We start from the raw sequence: 26795 nt of genomic DNA, 5'->3' as shown, positions 1-26795 counted from the left end.
GGAATTAGAAATTTGCTACGTCTGTAATGATAAAAACGAGACTTTATTTGCAATTCTAGTCAGGCTATTCGAGCTTGCCTATAGTAAATCATACTTTTTCTATTTTCCATCATGTTTGGTAATTGAATTTTATATTTGTCAACATACTGACAATCAGCTACATAAAAACGTTTGTAAAAATATGTAAAAAAATGTAAAAAATTTATAAAGAAAATTTATAAAAATCATAAACAATTAAATGAAGAAAGATGATATGTAGATATATATGTTGCAAAAAGTTGAACAAGTTTGCAGGAAAAAATTAATCATTCAATCTACACACTACATCAATCAGTCCACAATGAGGAAAATTATATTAAAAATATAATATTTAAAAAATAAAAAATATCTTCACAGTTGTATGCAAACACATGGTTTACTGAAATTAAGAAAAATTTGTTTTTTTTTAGTATATTTTTTCTTAGTGTCTACACTGAGAAGGCATATCACATTGTAAAAAAATTTAGTAAATTTACATACAATGAATGTAAAAATTACACTACAATAATCCTGCAAAAATAAATTTATGTAATTTTATAGAAATTATGTAATTCCACATAAAATATATAGATTTGCTTTTATTGAGTAAATATATCTTATTTTATACAGAAAATTACGTATACGACAGGATATTTAAATATTATATGTAATTATCTAAATTTTTGTAATATGTGTAATTATCTAAACATTACAATACAACAATATTCTATATATCGCTGTGAAATATAATGCGATTATAACGTTCACTGAGCATGCGTGAAAACTTTGTTTACCTAACATCACTATGTGCGGGTAACAGTAAGCAGTCATTCTATTATTTACAATATGTATAATAAATAGGCAATATTTGAATGTACAATATGTAATACAATTGCTAAACGTATTGACCTTATCATTTCTATAACTTTCTATACATGTTGTAAATTTATTTCTGCAATCTGCTTAATTACAAATTACAAAATTAATCTTACCTTTGTATATTGAAAATTTAGAAATGCGAATTTAAAAATGGAAATTTCAACTTTAGTAACTTTATTCCTATTATAGTGAGTAATTTTGAGAAAATTTTTTTACAGTGCAGGTGTGTCGTATCTTATATACTATTTCTCAGTGTAATAATTTCTACAAAAATTTTGATTCGTTTATTTTTCTACAGATATACCAAAATTTGAATGCATCTACCAGAATTTTAATTCTGGATTTAAATCTGACAACCAGATTCTTTTTCCAATTTAATATTGTTACAACTGTGAATATTTGAATATTGCGTGAATATTGTTGGGCTTCGATTGATTAAGAAAAAGAACTGTCGTTCGTTATCGACGGGTTATTGTTGTGTTCTGACTTTTGGTTTGACAGCTGGTCAAATTGATAAAGTCATTCTTAAAATATACCTAAGTCTGCTCTTTATTTGCGAACGCGCTTGTTATAGTAGTGCGCGAGTGCGATAGTACGATACGACCTCTTCGGTCGTAACAATATTATAGAAAATTGGGGGTCTTTCCCCCTTCTCTTTGAAGGGGGTCTCAATATTCTCTGTTTAATTACCGTAATAAATCCAAGAAGTTACAGGCGCGACAGATATACCACATTTGAAGACGGAGTCGACGTCATTCGCCATCACCATTCCAGTGGTGAAGCCACCGTAACTCCAGCCCCATATGCCAGTTCTATTCTCATCGATCCACTTGTACCGCTTCTGCAGAATTCTACAAGTAACAAATTTTCATTTTTGGAATGACGTTTGCGAGAAACGAAGTAATTTTCGATCACTTTCACATTACTCACGCGGTGACGGCAATTGTATCTTCAATCTCTACGGTACCCAACTTCCGATATATCTCGAAAAGCATGTTGCTACCCTTAAAAGCGGATCCTCGTGCATCGATCCACGCGTAGACCACTGTTCGATTGGTCGTAAGATAGTATTCATATCCGATTTTAAAGTCATCGATGATCCTGACTGTGTTCGGGCCGGCATAGCTGTGGGTTTCAAACGTTTTATCAAATATTAAACAAAAACGCGCTTTAAAGAATAGTTTTTAGTTTTTATCTCTCTTTATCTCTCTCTCTCTCTCTCTCTCTCTCTTTCAATATTACGGGAGATACGTTCAATTTTATCCAGTTCTGAGCTATAAATGGGTAGCATGAATTTCTAAGTAGGTGGAGCAGTCGATACATATTGCAAATGCTTCTTAAAAAAGAAGGAAAAAATGAACGAGGGTCATTAAAGGTAATCAATCGTCGCGAAAGCCCCGTCATGAATCGGCTGAGCAAATAGACCCGATCAAAGGTCCAATTTTAAATCTGTAATTTTTTGCGTGTCGATCAATCATAACGTCGAATATAATAACAATGTAACCGCTATTAACATACATACACATGAAATATTAATGCTTGTTAGTACCAGTCAGATTTTTAAATATATATATATATATTACGTGTTTATACGCGTTTATATATATAAACACATTAATAAAACAATAAAAATAAGGTACTTTTTTCTCTAAAAATATGTAGCTAAATTTGCGTCAGGGAATTGTAGCTTTAATTCTATTCAAACTTGTACATTTTATAAAATGTGAATGTTAGGTTCTGTTATGCAAAATGTTGTTTCCTTAAAGTTGACGTTTTATTTTGCGCAACATTAAAATTTTTCGAAATCTACACTCGATATCATAAACATATCTACATTTATCTTCTAATCTAGCGTAACATAACGCATGATAAGTAATAAAAAAAATGTACTTTACAATAAAACTAGTTTTATTGTTTTACATACATGTCACTAATTTTCAAGTTTTGTTTTCTATCCTTGTCTTTGTAAAAAATTTTGTTTTTTAATATAAAACTATAAATGCACATCTCTCTTGTTAAACTACCGCATGGAAAAATAGCAGATATTATTTTATTACAAAAAAAGAACGTTATGAAAAAGCCTCTTTTTGCTACGCTCGATAAGAAGTAAAATAGATATCACCTTTTATAGATTTTGAGCAATCCGATATTAGTTAAAATTACATCACATAATAAGAACACATAAAATCTCGAGTTTAAGGGGTAACACCACTGTAGAATTTTCAAAAAATCAGTTTTCTTTTTTTTTTACTTAAATGATGCTTTAAGGTCTTAGAAATAAGGTACAAAAGGTCTAAAAGCAAAGAAAGATTCCTAAGTGTCATTTTTGGAAGTGTAAAGCATCTTTTCGGTAAGATTTGAAGCGTTTGTGAAGGGATTTTTTTGAGAATAATAATCGAATTAGTTACCTACAGTGAATTTTCTTTAAAATCGGCCAAGAGAGATCAGGAAAAAGCGAACATCAATAAGGAAGGCCAATTGTATGGTGTAGGCATCGCAAATTAAAGGTAAATTTCTATCTCGACAAATTTCTATCTCTGTTACATAAAACTTTAAACGGTTTTCTCAAAATCATATTTTTTAAGCTTGCCGCATTCATAACTTCCATAAATCCTGACCGATTCACTTGAAATTTTAACTGTAGCTTCTAAAATACATTTGTCAGCGAAGTACATACAGATTTTACGTTTTGTTGTAAACTAATTTTTTATAAACAATTTTCGGCAAAATTTTTTGCAAAAAAATAAATATTTTTCTTCAAACTTGTATTATTTTTACAAAAAAAAATTATTTTTATTTTTGTACATACTTTGCTAGTTAATGACATAAAAAATTTAAAAAATTAAAAAAAATGGTTTTTTGTTCTAGAGAAAAAATTGTAGCAGATTTTGGTGCGGCAGTAAGGCACGTTCCGAAACGAGTAGTCATCGTTGCCAAGCTTTGTCACCGCCATTTTGTAATAAAAAAATGCAAAAAAAAATTTTTTAATACTTCAAAGCATGTAGAATAAGGCACTTTAAACGGATTTTGTGTTACCCGTTTTCCCATAAAAAATGACCAAAAATAAGCTTTTTTTGGAAGCTCTATTGTAGTGTTACCCCTTAAATCAGGGAAATGCATGGCGTTGCAGTTATTCGCAAGACTGGTCGCTGCGCTATACATATGTGTTGGTAGTACACAATGTGATACATCACGTTTTAACATTAAAAGTATGGAATATCTTACAAAAATACTATATTTAATAGCAAAAATATCAGGCGCATAGATAGCGCGCATGTACATCCTCGGTAGCAAGCTGACGTTATTTGTCGTCATTTTAACGTTAAAACAACGTCTTTCGCGACATTTTGATGTTAAAATGGCGACAAATAACGTCAACGTTGCTACCTGGGATGCGTATTCAAAATATATTTTTTTACGAAATTTTTATAAAATATTCTATATTTTTAATATCAAAAAATGACGCATCACGTTGTGTACCATCAATACATACAGGATATCAACCCATCTCGCAAATAACTACGACTCCACACTTTTCTCAAATTTAAATTCAATTTGTTACTCATTCCCATCATGTGATTTTAACCAGCACCATTAGATTACTCGTTTTAAAAACTATAAAAAATGATGTCTATTCTGTTATTAAATAACAGTACAATATATAAAATAATTACTGTTTTTACATCTGTAAACCATTTTTAGCTCGTTTTATCACTTTTATTTTCTTGCACTCTCAAGCATTTCTCTCGTAGTCTATTGCGAAGGAACATGTCAAGTATACACGAGAACACGTATGCATATAAATATTTTTTAGTATATTACCCATTTTCATAACTCATTTTTCATCTGAGTGACAATATGTTAATACGTTTCTCTTTTCTTCACAAGAGGTGAACCAAGTAGGAAACGCGCAGATTTCGCCTAACTTTCAATATATTTTAGTACTTAAAAGGAAAACCTCCCTGCTTCTTGTCGCCGATCCCGACAAATAATATATCATTGGAAAGTACTCACCGAGGTGATCACCCATATACAGGTTGTTGCCTTCTGAATGAACCTCGGTACGGTATTTACAAGATATATTAGAAAAGTCGGAACTGGATTATCTCAGAAAATACTATAAGTTTTATGGAAATATGTTTCAAATAAAAGTTGTAGGGTTTAAAAAGATTTATTTATCGAGCTTATCAGTTTGACCTTGGAATTTTTAAGGTCAGGTCAAGGTTAAATCATTTTTCTTAATAGACATCTTACTTTTAGTTTTAAAATCTAATAGCTGTTATCGAGAGCTTTTCAAAACACTATATTACTGTTTTTTATTTAAGTATTTTTCGAGTTATGAGGCATGAAAGTTATAAAATTATCACTAAGAAGCCCTGTAAATATTGTACCGAGGTTTGTTCGGGAAGCAATGACCTTTATATCTGTGATCATCTTAACACATGCTTTCCAATGACATATTACTTGTCGGGGGGATCAGCGACTAGCAGTTGGGTAGTCTTCCTAATTAGAGAGGAAAAAAAGAGTATTATAGCTACTGTAGACATTACGGTTACTTCTATTATCTTTGTTATTAAATGACGAATTCTAACTACTGCTTATGCAATTATTTATTTAGTAGTCCTCCATTTTTTAGTGGCGCTAGTATACCAATACACAGTAGTTGACAATAAGGCATTTTTATTTTTGAGCACTTCTAAACTTTTTCACGGAACATTTTAGCACTTAATTACACATTTTTTCTCATTGCTTTTAAACTTGAGCATATTAATACACAAATATATATACAGTCAAATTTTTTTTTATTTAACTTAGCTTTATTATTTAACTTTTATTTGGCTGTATAAATTGGAATTATGCAAAGTTAAACAATATAATGGATAATTTGTTAATATCACTTTTTGAGCAAAACTTTCATATCAAAATATTTTTTCTATAAATCGATTGTCACTATAGAAAACTGACTTCTCAAACATTTCAAAATAGATATCATTTTATGTTTGTTATTTAATGTTAAACAAGAATAAAATAATATTTCTAGTGTTTTTGTACGCATAAAAATTCAAAATCAGGAAAATTCTAAAATTAAAAATTAAAAATATATAATTTTGTAATAAAATACGGTTTTTTAAATTAAATCAATTTTTAAAATTTATTTTTGGGCTAGCCATGTTACCACCATTTTTCTTTTCTATTGATTTTGCAATGTGTCATATTTTTCTAAGCCATGTCCTAAGTACTAGGGTAAGTACAAAAATTATCCGCACTTTTGTTAGAACACGTCTTTAAGTTTGTCACACTGCCTTTCGGGCAAACAGGCTTTAAGTTAGCACTACTAGAGTCCTATAATCAAAGCTGGACCTTGATCGCGTCAATTTGTTTACCGCTACGAGTATGTAAATATGATTGCTCCGCTAGAAGTTTGCACCAAGGAGGAACAAAAAGCTGTACGATTTCTTTAGTCAGAAGGAGTGAAATTCATCGGAGGCTTTTAACACAATATGCCGGTTTGTCAGTATTAACTTTTGATCTTGCTGAACCTTTTCGTCGGTAGTAGAAGTTGACAGGCGTCCTGCTCCCTCTTCGTGTGTCACACTTGTGCGTCCACTTTTAAACTTTTTGATCTATTCATATACACTTCTGCGTGGTAAAGCACTGTCTCCGCATTGTGTTGAAAACCTTCGATAAATTTCAGCACCTTTCACTACTTCCGACTAAAGAAATCGTATCACAGCTCTCTGTTTCTTCTTGGTGCAAATTTCTAGCGGAGTAGTCATATTTACACGCTAGTAGCGGTAAACAAACTGACGCGATCAAGGTCCAGCTTTGATTATGGAGCCCCAGTAGTGCCAACTTAAAGCCTGTCTGCCCGGAAGTAGCAGTGTGACAAACTTAAAGACGAGTTTTAGCAAAAATGCGGATAATTTTTAACTTATTCTTGTAATAAATATTTCATTACTTTGAGAACCTTCTAAAATCTGTTAAACATCACTTTAACAAATATAATTGTTTAAATTTCAGTACAAAATATTAATTAGTAACAAAATTTCAATAAAATAAAAATATTACCTTCTTCTTCTCTGTCTTCCAATTCATAAGTAAATAATACAATAGACATAATATTCAAATAATGGAGAAGAGCACTCATTTTTATTTTAATAAATATCTTAATTTATAATTAATATTTTTTATTGAAACTTGAACGCTTATATTCGTCAAAGTGTTGTTTGACAGATTCTAGACTCGAAATAATAAAATATTTATTATTTAGAACATGATTTATAAAAATCTAATGCATCGGATAATGGATGAGAGAAAAAAAGTGGTTAATAAGTGGCTATTCATAAAAATAATTTCCTGTTTGTGACCTGAAAATAGAGTCGTACTCATTGTCTAGCGAAAAATGAAAATGGAATCGACATTGAACCGACATCAAAATGATGATTTCGATATTCATTCGACGTCGAAATCATCATTTTGATGTCGATTCCATTATCATTTCTCGCTGAGTGTGCCAAATGCATGTTTTCATTATACTTAAACTAATAATTTTCGCACGCTAAAAACGGTAACATATTTTTATAAAGATATATTTTACATTTCCTAAGTACGATAAATCAGGCTTTTTTGTAATACTCTTTTTTCATTGCTTATATTGGAAAGTCATACTTACACAAATACTAGTAAGGGGTATGATTTGCTTTCGTCGAAATCTGGCGGCAGGAGCAATCTGACTCTGCTGTCATAGCCGTTCACGTTAATCTTGAAATCTTTTCGTTGCGGAATTAGTCGTTGCGACAAACGTAACCTTGTGTTTTTATTAGTGTGCCAAATCAAAATTGGATAATGAGTCGCATTGTAGATCGTCACTGTAGCCGGATCAGGTCCAGAACAGGTGAGGGCGTAATGCGATCTCTGACTCGAGAAAGACGCGGTCGCGTAGGTGCATTTGTTTCCTTGCAACATTTAAAAATGTTGGTTACCAATACTAGTTAAAAATGATCCAAATTTAAAAACTACAGGTTTTTAGGACAAAGAAGATGAATAAAACCTAAGGCTTCTTAAGTTTATTCTTTTTCTTTTCCTTAATCAACGGTGAAAAATTTTAGTCATGAATATCCAAATTTTTGCTCTGAAACCAGCTGTAAGGAATAAAATAACAAAAAATTTGGCATTTAGTAGCTTGAGCAGCAAAATTGACTATATTTTGCTGGCAAATAATTTTGACGACTAACTAGATTTGAATAAACTTTTGCATGAATATTTATTAAACTCTTATAATTTAGTTGTGACGTTGCAATCCACTACAACAAAGCAACGTTTCGCCACCGTCACAGAGCGCGGGTTTGCGCTCGCACTGAACTGGGGATCGAGGACCATAAATATAGATGGATCCTCAGAGCAGTCTCCAGAAGAGAGCTGCGTTCGCGTTTTGTTATTTTCTTTATTAATTCTTTATTTAATTTTTATATGTAAAATAAATTGCAGGTACAATCGCCGCATTGAGCAACGCCAGCAAAGGAGCAAGCGGCAAGCAGCAGACGGCGGGGAGTGGAAGCAAATTTGTGGAAGAAGTTTCGAGCCAAACAACGGTAGATCTTTGCACAGAGACCCCAAAGAGTCGCTAGAAAGAGAGACTGTTGGCAAAAATAGCCGGAGTAATTTCGACCCCGTCAAGCTTCAAAAGAAAGAAAGACCAGTTTCCTTCGACCTTGCCAATATCCTGGCTACTGTAACTTCCTCTCCGTTCCGGAGAGAAGGCTATAGAAGCCAGAATATTGGCGAGGTCGGAGGAAACTGGCGAAGGATTTTTCCCTCCGGAAAACCGGCCATCGGGATCCTGAAGACACCCTCAAGTGGCAGTCCAAATTACGCGCGTGCCGCATGATCGACCACGCGAGCGCAGTGATTGGCTGCCACGCGCGAGCGTCGCGCGCATCCTGGCAAGGAAGGAGTACAAGTGCCATCGATCCTGATACTGAAATTCCTGAATCCAGTAAATCACACTCTTCTTAGGGCTATTAACAACATTAGGGCAAAGAGCAACTTGCAATGACTTGCAACCGGCCCGGTAAGCCATAAAGGAAGCGAGCGAGAAAGAGAGAGAGAGAGAGAGAGAGAGGCGACCGGGGAGCAGCTGTCGTAAGACGACTGAGAGGACGACGACGAGAAGATCCTTCTTAACGGTGAGAGTGCCTTGTGATTAACCTCATTTTGTAAAGCCGTACGAAGAAGTCGCGTTTCGACTGTAGTAGCGATCGGACGTGCGCAGCACTAATTGCTTGCTGAACTTTGAGTGTTTGCAGAGGTAGTGTGGATAGAGAGTGTGAGAGAGAGAGAGAAAGAAAGAGAGAGAAAGAGAGAGAGTCACGGGTGCCTAGCATTATTTTATTAACATCGGGAAGCATTTGAATAATGCCCAACGTTCTTTCGATCGGACAAGGGAACAGATTTAATCTTTACAAAGAGAATAGAAAATTGGACAAAGGCAGAAATCATCAGTGAGTTGTGGGAGCAAAGTGCTAGTATAATAATGTATTGCGGGTATTGCTTGTCTAAAGTTAGTGAGGATTAATCTGAAGATAATCATCATAGCCTGTGTAGTTCTGTGAAAAACTCGAGTCGACAATCTGAAAATTTAGATCTAATAAAGAAAGTCATATTGAGAGAAGGCTCGGATGACGGTTTAGAACATGGAAGTTATAGAAAATTTGAATGGTACAACAAACCAATCACGGAGCGATACTGTAACAAGATACGATGTTTTGAACAAGAAAGCGGACAAAGACGCGATATTTAGGTCAAACCAAAGTCAATCTTATTATTAAGAAACTAAGGTAGAAAGTTATTTTGTTGTCAATGGCGCCCTTCAAAATTCTAATTAGAGAAATCGGCTCAGGATAATTTGCTTAGCGTAAATATTAAAAGATTTAATTCAGCAGTTAAAGGCGGTTATAACATTCTATGTAAAATTATTGCTAAACATAATATATCAAACAAAAGGAAAAATTGCACCAAAATTTTAGTATGGTATAAAAACCAGATATATCCCGTTAATATAGCTATACAAAAATTTAATTTAGCAATATTATTGTTTAAAAATGTTAAAGACCTTAATAATTGCTTGGAAAAACTAGATAAGTTAGAAAATAAATGGCTTGTTGGATTTATTGATAGAAGAAGCGTTATTTCTAAAGGTATAATGCTGATTGGCCTTTTGATATTCAGGAATTATGGCATATTATAATATATATAGGGATGGTATTATCAAACTAGAAAGGATGAGAAGAAGAGTTTGGGATAAGTCTGAGAAGAAATTTAAGATTGTAAATACAAATAATTTTATAATAACTATGAAGGGTTTAAAAATTAAAGATAAACTTATAATTTGCAATAATTTATAAGTAGGTTTAAGAATTAAACCGTATGTTGAAATACGAGTTACGCGCAATGTTTTAATTACTTTATATTTGGTTATATCAAAGTACATTGTAAGAATGAAGTTAAATGTTTCATACGTGATGAGAGAAAATGCTCACGGTAAACGTAAAAAGCCAATATTCTGTAGAAACTGTGGAGGCGTCACTAATCGACCTCTAGATTGTATCCGGTTTTTTTAAGTAAAAAAATAAGTTATAGCGTATAATATTTTTTTTACAGAGGCGGAAAGATTAATAAAAGGTACGGCCGATATGTGACTTTAAATAGGGAATCTAATCTAGTAAGTAATACTATAGTTCATCTAGCTTTTTTAAAACTCATTCTTTTAATGGTGGTCAAGATTCTATTGGAAAATCGAAAGTACAGGAAAGTTAAGGAGGATAAAGAGGATTGTTTAATAGTAGGCGATTTAATCCACATCATACATCATGGAACTGCAAATACATTGATAGTAATAAAGAGTACTTATTGAGTGCAATGTTTAATAAAAGGTATATTTGTATTAATATTGACACTAAATCGAGACTTAATTTTGATAATCAGCGGGTTTCCAATTTGAATTTGATCTTTACTAATCAATACTTGGCAGGATTCATCAATAACGAGTAAGGGGATGATGCATGGAAATCAGACCATTTTCCTATTTTGTTATCTTTGAGTAATGAAACTCATTTATACAAAAAACGATCCAATAGAATTACTAACAAAAAGACAGCTTGGTTACAATATGCAGCTTTAATGGATAAATCTTTTTGGGATCAGAATCCTGGAGTGATGGAGTATTTGTATGATATGGAACAAGCATACCAAGGTACTCTAATTTTGTTAAATTTATGGTGAAATTTACCAAGCTAGCATCAGGTAAGACAGCTGAAGATAACTTCATGGATAGTAGCGGGGAAGTCAAAATCAGGGGGTCGATTGTGTATCATGTAACTAGAGTGAAAATGACAAAAGTGAACAAATTTACTAGAGTATTTATAATTTCATTGGTCAACACCTAATGAATTTGGTCACTTTTGCAATTTTCACTTTAGTCACATGATACACAATTGACCCCCAGACTCAGTAATAAATGTCACAAACAACAAATAAGGTGGTAAGACCAAGAGCGTGAGGAAATATTGAAACTAAAAAAATACATTAAACAAATGGACATACACTCGTGATAGAATAGACTTCGTAGAATATAAAGAATTAGAGCTATTATTGAAAAAATTAAAAAAAAACTTTATAAATTTCTGTAACAGTATTAATAGATTTACTAGCTTTAGTTATGTGTGAAATACCATAAGGGTCTTTAAAAATGTTAAAAAGAAAATTAACTGGAATAAGTTAAAAAACAATGAAATAAAGAGGAAGAAATTATGAAAACCATCAATGAATTATCACTAGCCTGAGTTCTGATGAATTATTCCAATCAAGTAGAAAATAATTTGAAGATTAACCTGTGATGCGATTTAGTAGACCAGTTACCTAAATCGCATTATTTAAAGGCTTCTTAAAAATCGTCATTTAAAAATTTATGACAATACATAAAATTCTGAAAAAAATATATATGAAAGGAGAAATGTTGTTCTTATGATGTAAAAAAATTAAAAATATTCTTCATAATTCCTTAGTTATAAGTCTTTATGTCAAAAGTGGTGCGATTTCGGCAACCTTACCCTATATCGCATTAGGTGACTCAACGCTATTATGTCTGAGGTTTGAGAGCAAGTATAGTCACACACACCAGCGTCATATAACCTAATTCCCATGGGGGAGGTTCAAGATGCTTAGTTAAAAAAAAAGCGCATCAACTTCAAGTTTTATCCAATTGAATCTGTAATACAACCAGGAAAGCAATTTCAATCTGTACGTTCTCTCCAATTTTAATCTTAATCTGTATAAATCTGACCAATCCGAAACAGTCGTTCAATACTTAATCCATGAGTTCAGTGCGAATGAATTTGAGGCGTATTCTTATAATTTCTTTAATTCTTCTCAATGCGTAAGTCCAATCAGAACAAATTCAAGTTTTGTCTAAGCAAGATTTTCAATCCTTTTTAATCCGTACGGTTTCTCAAGGTTCAATCAGAATAAATCCAATAACAATCCGAAACAAGCATTCAAACTTTTCTCAGTCCGTGCTTTCAATCTGAATAATTCCAAGATATATACAATTTTATATATATTTATATAAATAATATGCTTCAATTATACGTGCTTTATCTTTTCGATAACATATATTTAGCTGATCTATCAGTTATATACACATATATTAGCACAAACTGTTTACAGATCATCACGAGGGATCAGTTCGCAGCAGTCGCAGAGGTCAAGCATCATTTGCCGCGGTTACGACTTGGATGGATGACCGCTTGGAAATTTCTAAAGAAAAATTCCTTTCTCGGGATTTTTTTCGTTGCAAAAAATGTTTTTAAAATGTTACAAAAATATTGTTTTGTTTATTAGGATTATGTAATGATATAATACCTATTTTCATCAGGCATAGATCGGATTTAATCGGACTTGAATCTTTCTGCTGACTTTGGATTATGATGGATTTAATCGGATGCGATTCCTTATTCATAGATTTACTCGGTATAAAACTGACTCTTTTGAGTACAGATTTCGGACTAAAATAGATTCAAGCAGAAATTTTCCTATCCAATACTTTCACCAGGATTGGTATTAATACATTTATTGTTTACAAATGGTTCGAAATCTCCACAAGCTCAATCATTAGGTGCGGATATAGTTATTGAAGAACAGAACGAGGGTTATTGTTTAAGTCTACCTAAACAAAGTTCTATATTTACTGCAGAGTCAATAGCAATCTCTTTTGTTTAAAAATTGTCGAGAATAAAATAGATACTTTTGATAGATACTTAATTGTTATTTTTACTAATGCTAAATCTGTCCTTTAAGCCATTGCTAATAATGTTATAAGTGTTTATCATAATAAATATGTTCTTAAAATTAAAAAATTACATACCGTTTGTTTTCTGTTCCTGAACTCCCTGAATTAGTATGCACTTAAAATAAAATAAATATATATTTGAAAGTTAGTGAAAGCAAGAAAGAACGTTCCAGTGCAGTCTAGAAGAGTGCAGAAATAGAAAACAAGCCTATAGTCAATTTAAGGAATTATTTCAAAAAAGAATTTTATTTGTATGGATCCCGTCTCATTTTGGAATTAAAACTAATGAGATTGCTGATTGCAAGAATGTGCACTGATGACTCTGCGGATGTTTTTATTGAGATTCCTATTAGTGATTTAGATGCTCATTTAAAGAAGAATCTTGGAATAACACGCAATGTAAAATGATTAGAAAAATACATTTAAGAGTACAAACATTTTCATTACTTTGAAAATTGTTATGATAGAAATAACAAATGTCCTTGGTTTTATTTATTTAACAAAGAAAGATATTTTGTAACTTTAGTAAATAGATTGAGAACGAATCGTAATAATTTGAATGCGTCTCTAGCAAGAAAAGGCTATATTAAAAATGCAAGATGTGAATGCAGCTATGATTATGAGGAAATTGATCATGTGGCGTTAAAGAGTAATAAATGGAAGAAATTTAAAGTCATCTTTAATTTTATCCAAAAATTGGGCAAGATTATCTGATCATTGGGCTCGCTGGTGCGAGATTACTATTCGTTTTTATAGGCACCCTACACCATTAGCTCTGCATTAAATAACTTCAAAGTCCGTTTCGGGCAGGTGATGATACGTGTTCCAAGTGAAACACAAAAAAAAGCAGCGAGCGAGGACGTGCTTGTATTCTGTTACCGATCTTAATTCGTATTCGTGTAAGGCCATTTTCGTTTGTGTTGGATAAATCGATCGCCCGCAAGTGCAACGGGCCTTCCAGGAACATCGTCGCGAGCGGCGAAAATCCGCGTGTGGAGCGTTGCATGCACCCTCTCGGGGTATAGCAGTCGTTGGGATAGCCGAAGAACGTGCAGAATCAGATACTGAGCTCTGCACCGCGTGCTCATGTCATCTCGTGTTATCGCCGTGGAGACCGGTAACGAATATAACTGTGTGATTATCGCATGGTCGTGCCGCGCCGCAGAAAATTGTAAGCTCGTTGCATTGGTAAAATTTGTCGTTGTCATCTAACCCGCTCGCAAACAGAATTTTAAAACTGCAGTTCGACTATTGCGTTCGTTGTCGCTGTGGCAGCGAAAGTCGAAACAACGTCGTATGTAAATATTTGCCCTTGCGTCGTGTCGTCCTAGCTGTGTGTTTGCGTTCGGAATGTGCCTTGTATTTTAACATTATCGCTACGTTCATGTTGTAGCACAGTAAGAACATTAATCACGTTTGTGCGGTGTTTTAGTAATTGTATAATTTCGATTGTTGATTCGGTTTTGAAAAATTGTGTATTACACAATTTTGGCGTTGCTATCACGTACCAGCTTTGTTATTGCGGAGCTTAGAAACATCGCGCATTGCGTGAGCATCTGTTGTCTGTGGAACTAGCAATCACATCCCATGGGCGTAATTAACAGGAGCAACTGGTCGCTGGAATCAAGATCGTCCACGGTAACGAATTTGTCGACTGTTTCGTCGTCTTACATCGACAAAATGCGTGTATTTAATAGTTATTATCGCGCTACCGCCGTATCATATAATATTCGCGATTACATGAATTTCTGTGTGTATGTACATACATACAAGCTTTATCATACGAATTAATGCAACTGTTTTAATGTTTTAAATAAATTTTATCTATTGTAGTCAAATTTAGTATGTCAAATTTCTCGCCTGCCAGTTTCCTTGTTAAGTAACATGCGTAGCTCTTGCCTACCCCTTTACCGTTAGGTAGAGTTAGCCGGCCCTTGCGCAAAAAACGGTTGTTGTCGCAAAATTTTAGTGTTCATTACTTGGTATAATTTGGTGAATTGACACCGTTATAAAGCATATCTAGCGCCCAACTTTCGACTATCAACGCTTTTTGATCTCCCATTCATTATAGGCGAATTTTGGTGTGAATCAGGTACAACAACCAAAATGTATTAAAACGTTTTTGCGCGTTTGGTTATTAGTGGTAAAGACGTGGCTAACCGTTTTGGTCTAGACCTGATTGATACACATTATAACTAGCAATAAAGTAAAGTAGTGATTTCAAATTTTTAGTAAATTGGAAATACGTGCCAAATTTAACACAAATAGATAAAAAAACACATATTATAAAAAAACAAAAATGTTTCAACGTTATAGTTGTGGTACAAGTTACCAAAATAGTTCCATTCCTACCAATAACAATCTTGGTGCATGTCGGGGAAAGGGGGGGGTAAGATGACGACCTTAAGGTTTGTCGTTTTTTGCTAATTTTTATGGTAATGTAAAAATAATAATCAATTTTTTTAGATTCACTAAAACCTTGTTTATCATTAAAAATTAGAAATTGTTAAATAAACAAGAATTTTTTAAAATTTAAATTATTTTAGGACATGTCAATTTCATCATCTTGCCCCCATAAGCGGATAAGATGACTTTTAATACCGAATAAGGTGAAAAACAGTCAAATAAAGTTAAAAATGAATAAAAAAGATTTATTACAATATAATAATCTTATACTATTTTGATATTACAATGTAGTTAAAGAAAAACGTAAATAAAACGAAAAATATTTATATAATCTGCAAAAATAAAATTATTACAATTGTGATGTACATTACGATACATATTACAATTAAAATTACGTTATATATTGTCAGAATGCTGTTAAAACGAATGCACAAATGCATTATCTTGCCTATAATGCACAACTTTTGTAATCTTACCCCCAGTCGCCGTGTTTATTTGTTTATAAAATATAAAATATTGCAATATGAAAATCAAAAAATGTAAGTATATTATTGTATACGTTTTTTCGCTATACAATATTATGATTTTATAGAAAGAATAAAAATATTTATTATAATTATGTTATTCCTTATGAACGAACACTAAAAAGTTACAGATAGGTGCTTCCAAAATACATTTCTTATCATATTATCTATTTTCATGGACAGATGGAAATCAAACTATCAGAATATTTATTACCATTTGTGAAGTCTCTAATAAATTATCGGTTCGTTATTTGTTACTTGAAAAAATTAACAATTCATCATCTTACCCACTTCGTCATCTTACCCCCCTCTCCTCTACATAACGAGATAATTTCGGTCGAGATAATTTCGCGTTCTTTTTTTTTTTGTTTTTTGATTGCGTCATTCACTATGCGCTGCCATGCGCTCACGGACGGCGTGATATAGTATATGTAAAAATTGATTCAAGATTTAATTATCGTATGTATAAAAATTAGTATATATAAAAATTTATTTAATGCAAGAGGAAAGTCGCTAATAACGTCATTTTATAATTTTCATACTTTCTAAAGTGGAGTTTCTTTATTTCTTGGAAATTAAATATTCTAATATATTAATATTAAAAAAACGTGATCTGTTGAAATAATTAAAAAGTAAAAGCCTATAGTGATTCTTTTTCATGATTCTTTTTCTATATAAGTCAAAAGCGTGAATAAAATTTATATGATTTTCTTTTGCAAATTATAGATATTGGGACACGTTGACAACTGTAAATATAATATTATTGTTATTGCCACTAAAAAAATATAACTTTGTTACTGCTACAGTAACAAAAAAAAAGGACGCCGGTACTAAACGCCGGTAATAACTGTAACGACATTACTTCCATACTTCTTCTATATTCCTGCCCAAAAAGAGTATCTGAGAAATTAAGTCCTAAAATTGGCACAAACAGTAATAGCAGAGTTCAAACACAGCCTCGAGAAAGAACTATAAAATAAATTAATAAATTAATATTAGATCGGTGCAAAAGTTCTTGTCAATTTTTAGCAACTTTTATTATAATTAAAAATTAATATAATATAAATTAATTAAAATAATTTTCATCGTTTCCTACGACTTTTTCCCATCTTTCCAGTAACATGCGAATACCACGCCGAAAAGAATTGTCTTATGGGATAATCTATTGCTCGACCCATTTTCGTTTATCTGCGACATTTGAGAAACATTCACTAGACAAGCCATACTGCATCTGAATAAATAATAATCAGAAAGGGCAACGTATGGTGAGTAAGCCAGATGCAAAAGAACTTCCTATTTCAACTTCAACAATGCTTTATTGGGTCTTCTTAGCAATATGTGGCCTAGCATTGTCATGCAGCAAGATGACCTTGCTAGGTTGCTGGCCATTTACGAGCGTTTTTAAAGTAATTCTTTTCTACAGCTGTTTTAGTTGCTTGCTGTAGCAGTCATCCGTAAATGGTTTGATCCGGTGACAACAGCTCCTAGAAGATTACACCTTCCTGGTCCCATCAGATGCACAACACCTTATGACCATATATTGCGGCGTGACATCGACGTGGTTAATTGATTGGGCTTTACTTAATGTTTTTGCCTTTTCAGATTGTATGATTCTCGTTCGGGCGTTTCTCATGTCGACCGTGTTCGAAGCCATGCCGAAGTCGAGAGATTCCACACGCTATTTGGTCGAACCTTCTTATAGGCGATAACATAAATTAAAGAATTGAACGTGGTAATCCGAGAATCTTCCGTTCTCGTGAATGAATGCAATGATGCTACGATCTTCAAAACTTTATTACACCTTCGTATAATCATCGAATCATCATTCTCAATACAAAATTCTAACAATTTACGGCTGACACAAAATTATATGATTTTGCTTCGCTGTCTTGAACAGGACCAAATGGGTCTAAGTGCCCTCAGTAACGCAAGCCTTCGCAATTATTTTTCTTTCAAAAAGTAGCCGTATCAATTTTCGAGACTCCAGTCGCGCTCAGTCGATAATAGCAGTCAGTTCACAATAAAATTACCGAAAAAAATTGATTTTTCATCACCAGTTACAATACGCCACAAAAAAACTTTTTATTTTTGCTTAACAAGCAATAAAAAGTATCGGTTGCCAATTGCGCGTTCGGATAATTCGTATATGGCCACTTTCCATACTTTTGGATTTTTTACTTCTAGATTTTTCCCATTGCATTTAAACAAGAGCGACAAATAATTGTTGAATGATCACTTAAGTCGTAATGCAAGTTTACGAGTTAATTGGGCCGAGTCTTCATTGAGCAATGCTTGCAACTCCTCTTCTACAACAGGACGTCCGGAGCGTTCTTTGTCATTGATATTAAAATCACTGTTTTTAAATCGTCCAAACCAAGTTCTAACGGCTATATTTTCACCATACATTTTACAAATAATTCTGTGTGCATCAACAATACTTTTCTTTTGGTGAAAAGAAAACAATAAATGTTAATGCAGAGGTGTCAACTTACAAAAAAACTATAAATGTTCCTACTCATACTAATACATCGAAGAGAAAGGAGTGTTATGGCTACTGTGGATATTACAGCTATCGCTATTATTTCCGTTATGAACAAAATTTTTATATTGAAATATTTCTTGAATAAATCGATTGTCTAAAGGGCTGTATTTAAAAACATTAGAAATATCATTTTATCCTTGTTGTTTAGTGTTAAATAAGGATAAGATGATATCTCTAATGTTTCTGAATGCAGAAAAATTCTAATCAGGAAAATTCGAAGCGATGAATAATTAAAAATATATAATTTTGTAACAAAATACTGTGTGTTTCTTAAAGTAATCCAACTTTTAAATTTATTTTTGCGCTAGCCAATTAGCTACTCAATTATTATCACCAAGTTTCCTCTTCCGTCGATTATACAGTATGTCACAATTTTAACCCGTTGAGGTCACACTTTCAAATAATAACATAACGGTTTTATGGGGTTCACTGGACTCCCTGCAGAAAATCAGTCGCTATTTGCCAGCTTTTTCGATATTTCATCGAAAAATTTTACTGAGCATACCTTGAGGTCTTTATCATCCAATAATTTTTTTAATTAGAATTTAACATAATGCAAAGATTCAAATTTAAAAAAACTGCAAAATTTAACGTTTTTATAAAAATATTCATAAAATTTTTAATTTTTGGGATAATTCAACAAAAATTTCGGGGTGTATTCTCAAGATAGTATACTTTTAGATAAAAATTAGTTTCATAAAAGGTTGTTTGATTTTGAATAGTCTGTGTACCATTAAAGTTAGCGTGGGTTCTTTTGGACCCCTAGTGACTTCAACGGGTTAAAAATTACGTTCTAAATAATAAATATTTCATTACTTGGAATTTTGAATGTGTTAAACAACACTTTAATGAATATAATCGTTCAAGTTTCAATAGAAAATATTGATTATTAACAAAGTTGATAATTTAGTAAAATGAAAATGAATGCCGTATTACTCCCTTTTGCTCTATATACTGTCATCTGTCCGCATCGTCAAGAACTTTTGCACCAATCTAATAACATATATTTTTATATATTAAACAATAAGTTTATAAAATTAAGAGTCTAAAATTGAACCCTTTCACTTTATAAATTTATTTTGGTGTATATGTGGATCTATCGTGTTGGACACCGTTTTTTTTACTTTAAGATATGTATTAAGAAAATGTGAAAAAAATTCATGAATCTGTCAATATGTAATTGTAATTGACTTCGTAGTTATTGTCTATTTTCACGGAGAGATGTATCGATTTACGCTGCATAACGATCTTATCTTCCAAACTGTGATACAAAAAAAAATATAAAAAAGAGAAAAATATAAACAATACAGTTTCAGGAAACCGCATCTAAAATAAACTAATATTATCAATAATGTACTCACTATTATTTAAACTATATAATTTGCAAAAAAAAATCTTGAAATTTTATTCTTGTGTTTCAAAAAATTGTTTTCAGCAGTCTTTTATTTCTTTAATTATCTAAGCAGATCATGTTTTTAATATTAGTAATACCAGTGTAATGTTTAGCTTCCAAGAAATATGGAAGTATCGCTTTAGAAGGTATAGTCATAATCAGTTGGTCGGTATGAACCATTTTTCTCTGTACGTACAATATACGTGATATCGAAATGCACATAAAATTCTACCCACCAACATAGAACATACATCATTAGCTCTTTGTTGGAGGAAACAGGAGACATAAATTTCGACACTTTCCGCTTTTCACCGGTCGTAACAAATTCCGGCAAACGTCATATTTAACAGATATAAGATATACTTGAAATCGATCGAGATACAGGTCTCTTATAGACATTGATTCTACCAGCGGGTGTAAATAGCCCGGCGAATTAATCTTTCTTACGCGATAGAACGCACCATCTAGCAAACATAGCTGCTGTCGATAACCGGAAAAACTTGCACTAAAAGTAATATTTCAGTCTCGCCTCTCTTGCGCCGCGGCGAGACGTCTCGCGTAGGAATTAAGAGTCGAATCTTTCGGAATCTTCTCGCGTAGCGAATGGGAGGAAATAAGTTCACGCAAAGATAAGTTCGCGCGCAGCGGCGGCGGCGCGGTGCCGGATCCGTGCGAGAGGAGAATTCGGAAATTCTTATTCGAAATCGCACAACTTTCGGCGCGCCTGCAGAAATATGCGAAGAGAAGATTGCGGCGATTTTCTACGGGAGCGAGATAGTGCCCGTAGATTACATCATATCGTCCCGTTTGCGTAGATCTTTCCCGCGAGTCTACCAACCCCTTCCTATCACATGTACACACAAACACACGTGCGCGCAAAATATTCATGAACGCGACTTGCGGCTTTCGTCAGATTAGATTATTCCCGATGGACTTTCCGTTTTAATTGGAACGTGTACCTATCGCCCGAACAAGTTACAAATGCATTCGACAACGAGTCCCGAAATTTCTCTACCACTTACGAGACTCCACTTAAGCATCCCTCGGGTCTCCGGCCTTGTATGACGCTTTCGGACACGAATCTAAGTAAAACGAACGATCAGACATTAAGGACTATGAAGTTTTCATGCCTCTTGGTAAAATATTCTCCCCGTGAGGGGCGTCGTAGTTTAAATAGAATCTTGCGATGATAGGGTCATCACGTAGAGTGCTCGATGTAAGCTAGTCGTCTAAATTGATGAAAAATGCCAAATGTTCCCCCCTCTCTCTCTCTCTCTCTCTCTCTCGCTCTCTCGCTTGCTCGCTCTTTCGCTTGCTCGCTCGCTCATATTTGTGATTTGGAGAACTTACCTTCTGGCGTGAGCAACTTGCAAGATATGCAAGTTGGTTTCTGGCTTCCGTCCAGAGGCACCGAATACAAATTCCTCTGGGTCGGTTCACCCGGCGCCGTTGCAAGATAGTAAACTCTGCCTCTGGGCAAATCCGCTGCCAGGATCGTGTGAACCTCTGAGGGACCGGGCGTCAGATCCATCGACATAACAAACTGACCGTCCTTATATTCGTACCTAACAATGTAATATGAGTAAAATTACGAAAAGAAGCTAATAAACTTGAATAAATTTTGACTTTTTGGAATGAAACTCTCGTCAAATTATTTTCTAAACTAAGAAATTGCGTTAAAAATTGTTCTTAATTATTATTTTATTTGTAATTTATTTAAAATCAAGAAACAAAAATCTTCAGATATTCTGAGGAAATCACATTTTTTTCGCCAATATATCAAGATATATTTATTTAAAAAATATCCGTATAGAAAGGAAAAATATTCCTGTTTTAAAAATATGTTTATTTTTTAAAAATTAAACATTGAAATGAGATTATAGCATTAAACAAACATAACTTGCTTATAAGAAGAAATTTTGTACAGTATCATCTAGAAAAATATATTCAATAATAATTTTCATGAACTGAAAAGAAAAAATATTGGATAAAACATAACAATATCTTCAAACCAAAAATTTGAATTTTTTAACATTGTTATTATTAAAACAATTATATCTCCCATATAACATAGAAAAATTGTAGCAACGTTGCAGAAATATTTTATTGCAAAATTACAACATTGCGACAATGTTGCTGCAACATTGCAGCAATATCCGCTTTTAAAAATATTGCAATGAAATATTGAAGCAATACTACAATATACATATATAACATGTTTTGGTGATTCTGTGATAATATTTAAGATATTATTATATTAACACATATCCAGAAATATCATCTATTCTAAATACAATTCACAGTCATGAATCTATATTATAATATATTATTTCTAAATCAATTTTTACATAAGAAAACAAAAAATTTAAATATTAAAATATATCTGATTTACTTTAGTGTTCAAACACAGTTTTGGGAGTTTGTCCTTTCAAGGAATCATTTTATCAATTTATTATTAAAAAATCTCATAATGCTGCATCTTTTATTTTATTTTCCGTGGATTTTTAATTGCGAGAAACAAAACACTGCCGCATTCATTTAACAGTGACGTATATTGCTCGCAAATAGAGCAGAAGATATTATTTTTTTACAATATTTTTAAAATGTTAATGAAACATTGATGAAGTCATATTGCAAAAAAGTTTTTGCAACATTAACATTTCTGGAACATTACACTGTAACATGCAATGTTGCTGCAAACTTCTGTGTTATATAGATATGTGCTCTTGAGATGACTATTATAATATTAAAATAAGAATATAAAAAATATTTTGGAATTTAAAATTATTAAATTCCTTAAAAAACATTAAATTTTTACATATATGTATAAGCAAAATTTTCATGTACAATTTTATGTACATTGTTTCATGTATAAACAAGAATATATGAGGAGCAGATTTTCAAAATGCGTTTTATCAAAAATTTTATGTTTTGTGTTTGTGATGACGTAGTGTTGAAATATGTTATTCATATTTTATTATAAGTTACTTTAAGATGTTCAAATAGTATTTTTTCACCATCAATTGATATGCTATACAAAAAAGACATTCGAATTGCATTATGGACTTTAACTAAAACAAATAAAAACAAATAAAACGCATTTGTTTGAACGAGTGGACATATTGCATTTTGAAAATCTAAACTCTTTTCAACATATAAATTGACGGTGATAAAATGCTTTCTAAAGCATTTTGAACAAGACCTATACTAAATTCAGCAAGAAAAGATATTGAAACAACGAAAATTCGAGCAGAGTTTGCCTGCAGGGTATGTGTTCTGTATATGCTTTTTGTTCTTAACGATAATTGTCGATGTTGTTGCGCAGCTTTCTTGCTATGTAAAATAAGGTCACTACACCAGGCAATGAACAAATAAGAAATTCACCATATATTTTGTGAATTATAGTACGCACATAAAAGAGAAAAAAATATCCAACCATTGAATACTAAAAGCTACTTATTTATTCTTTAAAAATATCATATATTATCTTTAAAAAATAAGAAGGGAATAATAGTTTTGATTTAAAAAGTGAAAAAACGTAAAAAAAACACCAGTAAATGACCGTTGAGCATCAATTAATGACCGATGCGTACTGGTGAATGACCAATGTATAAATTTTCTTTTCAAAATAAAAGAAATATTTATTTTTAATAAAATAAAAGTACATATTTAGTTAATTAAAACTTTTTTTATTTAATATTGCACGTAAAAAATTGCACATAACAGATTGCACAAAAAATATTACAAGAACAATATTCTTTGGTATTAAACTAAGTTATGTCATTTAACCTTTCTAATAAATCAATTAATTATTTTTAGGAATTAATTTTTGGCACAAAAAATTTTTTTAATTTTTAGAAATTAATTGATGAGATAATATCACAAGACTACACCGCTAAAGGAATTAGTATGCTGAATATTGAATTTCGATTAACTTTGCGAAATTGTAGGAATATTTATAAACCTCGACTGGATAAAGTAATAAATGTTAACATTGTTAAAGTAAAGCCTTTTGCTTTTTAATTTTTTATAAAATCTTTTACCTTCTTAGTATTTATTTTTATGTTCTTTTCCTTTTTTATATTCTCGTTTAATTTTTGTTTTGCCAATCGCTGCTTTTTCTTTTCTATTTGTTCTTCTTCTTTTAATTTTTGTTTTGACAATCGCTGCTTTTTCTTTTCTATTTGCTCTTCTTCTTTTAATTTTTGTTGTACCAATATATAATAACAATTAAAAAGGCTAATATTTACCTCTATGTACGTAAATATACAAAATAACCTTTAATTTAATGATAACTGTTTGGCAGATACCACTTGAACATAACTGATCGTTCACTAATACAACCGTTTCGCGTTCGGTTTGCTAGTTAATGATTGATATAGTGTTTATTGGTATATACAAACAAGAAAGGAATGCACCAATATTTGACCTACAGAAAATATAAATATAAACAAATAAAATACAATAATAAACAGACAATAAATAAAATTTTAGTATTATGCGATCCTAAAACAATCGATTTTAAGTTCTTTGATAATAAATATTAAATATAAAAATGTTTTCTTGTAGTACGTACATTCGACTTTGCTTATAGTAAATTTCTATTACAGATACATTTTTGAAGTAAGGTACATATTTTCCAGTTTTACTTAATATTATTACATATTTAAATAAAAAATAATGTTTTAATCAAATCTGAATAAAAATTAGATTTAAAAAATATCAATTAATTTATAATTTATTATACTAAAGTTTTATTATTTTAATATATTTCTGAAGTAGTCATTTATTGGTGACTGTTCAGCGACTGGTGCAGTAACCCTATCTGCGCAACGACACTGATAACTATCGTTATGAACAAGAAAAACGTGTACAGAATACGTATCCAGGATGGTTATCAAACCTCTTTCTCCACTGTTTGTGCAGGCTCCTAATGTTAATACCAGCGGGTTCAAGCGGATGGTATACAGTGCTAAATAGCACACTACGCTCTTCCCATTACGCTGCCTATATGCGTCAATATTTTCCTTCGTTGAATAGTGCATAAATTTAACTTAACATCCGTGATTTTAGTTTTGAAATGATGTCATATTATGTCGAAAGTTCCATACAAACAAAAATGAATTAAAATTGATAGAAATAAATTTATTTTGACATTTTCAAATTCACGCTTCAGATTTTCTGAATCCATTTAAATCCAAAAATCATAAAAGACCTGACAGGTCATTACGCGGAAGTATGATCGTTACAAGTCGAATAATTTGTGTAATTCAAGTGGAATGAATGCGACTGGTTTTTGTTAATTTGCGGGCTCCTCTGGTGAGTAATTTTACGGTAAGGGAGCGGTGGAAACAATGTTGAACACAAATTTGTAACAAGAGACTAAAAAGTCAACGTTAATGTTCTATACAATGGCTGGAAATTAATCTTCCCATAAAAATTGTTCGTGGGTCCTAACCGGTGGATTGCCTAGCCTGGGAGCATCTCACAAACGTATGTATGGTATTTGCGCTTAAAAGAAAAGGAATTATAACTGAAGATGACTTGAAGCTGAATCGAAACGTCAGTTTTTAAATTAATAAAATTTTTAAATCTACGCACCAATAACCGCGGTCATTCTAATTAACCCACTAATAGTTGATTACTTGACAATTTTAGAGTACTACACTTCGGTGTTTTTTATTGTAATTTAATATAAATACATCTAAATTCAACGTGATGAATAAGTCATTTTGTATTTCAATCCATTTGAATACAAAAATAATATAAATACATCCGAATTCAAAATGATGAATAGCGCATTTTGTATTTCAATCGATTTGAATCCATTTGAATAAAAAAATACTCCGGGACTCTAAAGTGCAAACTCGGCTAAATTAAAATAAACGTTACGTTTACTGAAAATTTTAAATTTTAGACAAAAAGCATTTTGAAAGTCTGCTTATATGTTTTTACTTATAAGGGGACGACCAAAAGTGCAAACGCTCTTTCAAAACGTGATTTGTTGTAAAAAATAGTCTTTTATGCCTAAATCCCAATTTCTAACTTTAGATACCCCTTAGTTTTTTCAAAAAATAACAATAAATATTAAAATATTTTAAAGTTATCGGATCTATAAACTACTTGGTAGGTTAGGTAAACTACTTGGTAGGATAATATATTTTAGAAAATAGAGGAAAAAGTTAATTTTACATTATTACAGAACTAATCAATTTTTCCAATGCATAGGTATAAATACAGTTTAACTTACATTTTTGTTACATTTTATTTGATAATGCAGTGAACAACTTAAATTAATATTTGGGTGATCCGAGTTCTCATTAATCCAAATTGTATTTATTGCAAGAAAAAGCCAATTAGTCCTAAAATATTATCACACTTAACTTTTTCTAAAATCTATTTTCTAAAATCTATCAGCTTATTAAGTAATTTATAAAACCAATGACTTGAAAATTTTTATATTTACGGTTGGTTTTTGAAAAAACCAAGTAGTTTCTAGAGGTTCAAGATTTTATCTTTTGCACAAAGTCTATCTTTTGCACCAAACAACCACATTTCAAAAGATTTCCATTTTTGGTCCTACCTTTGTTAGATTACATGAAACAAAACGTAAAACAAAAGAAAATATATTTAAATTTGAGACTTGTGTTTTTGCAGTATATACAGATATAAAGTACATTTTTTAAA

At 31.9% G+C, this 26795-nt stretch overlaps 1 protein-coding gene and 1 long non-coding RNA gene across 2 annotated transcripts in view; one reads left to right on the top strand and one right to left on the bottom strand.

Moving 5' to 3' along the window:
- Positions 1-26795, bottom strand: part of LOC105203451 (venom dipeptidyl peptidase 4) — a 50355-nt gene that overhangs the window by 4256 nt on the left and 19304 nt on the right. The window contains exons 10-13 of the mRNA XM_026136601.2: positions 21459-21673; positions 7571-7853; positions 1828-2022; positions 1588-1748 (exon numbers count right to left, since the gene is read on the bottom strand). Coding sequence (XP_025992386.1) covers positions 1588-1748; positions 1828-2022; positions 7571-7853; positions 21459-21673 — 854 coding nt within the window. The remainder of the gene's footprint in view (positions 1-1587; positions 1749-1827; positions 2023-7570; positions 7854-21458; positions 21674-26795) is intronic.
- On the top strand, positions 7893-13351 carry LOC105203449. The gene is made up of 5 exons (XR_851165.3): positions 7893-9083; positions 10558-10578; positions 10679-10829; positions 10928-11149; positions 12622-13351. It is a non-coding gene; the product is annotated as an uncharacterized LOC105203449 (long non-coding RNA).

This window comes from Solenopsis invicta, chromosome 15 (assembly GCF_016802725.1).
Source record: "Solenopsis invicta isolate M01_SB chromosome 15, UNIL_Sinv_3.0, whole genome shotgun sequence".
Taxonomy (NCBI): domain Eukaryota; kingdom Metazoa; phylum Arthropoda; class Insecta; order Hymenoptera; family Formicidae; genus Solenopsis; species Solenopsis invicta.
The sequence above is the reverse complement of the archived record's forward strand: the minus strand, read 5'-3'. Positions and strand labels throughout refer to the sequence as shown.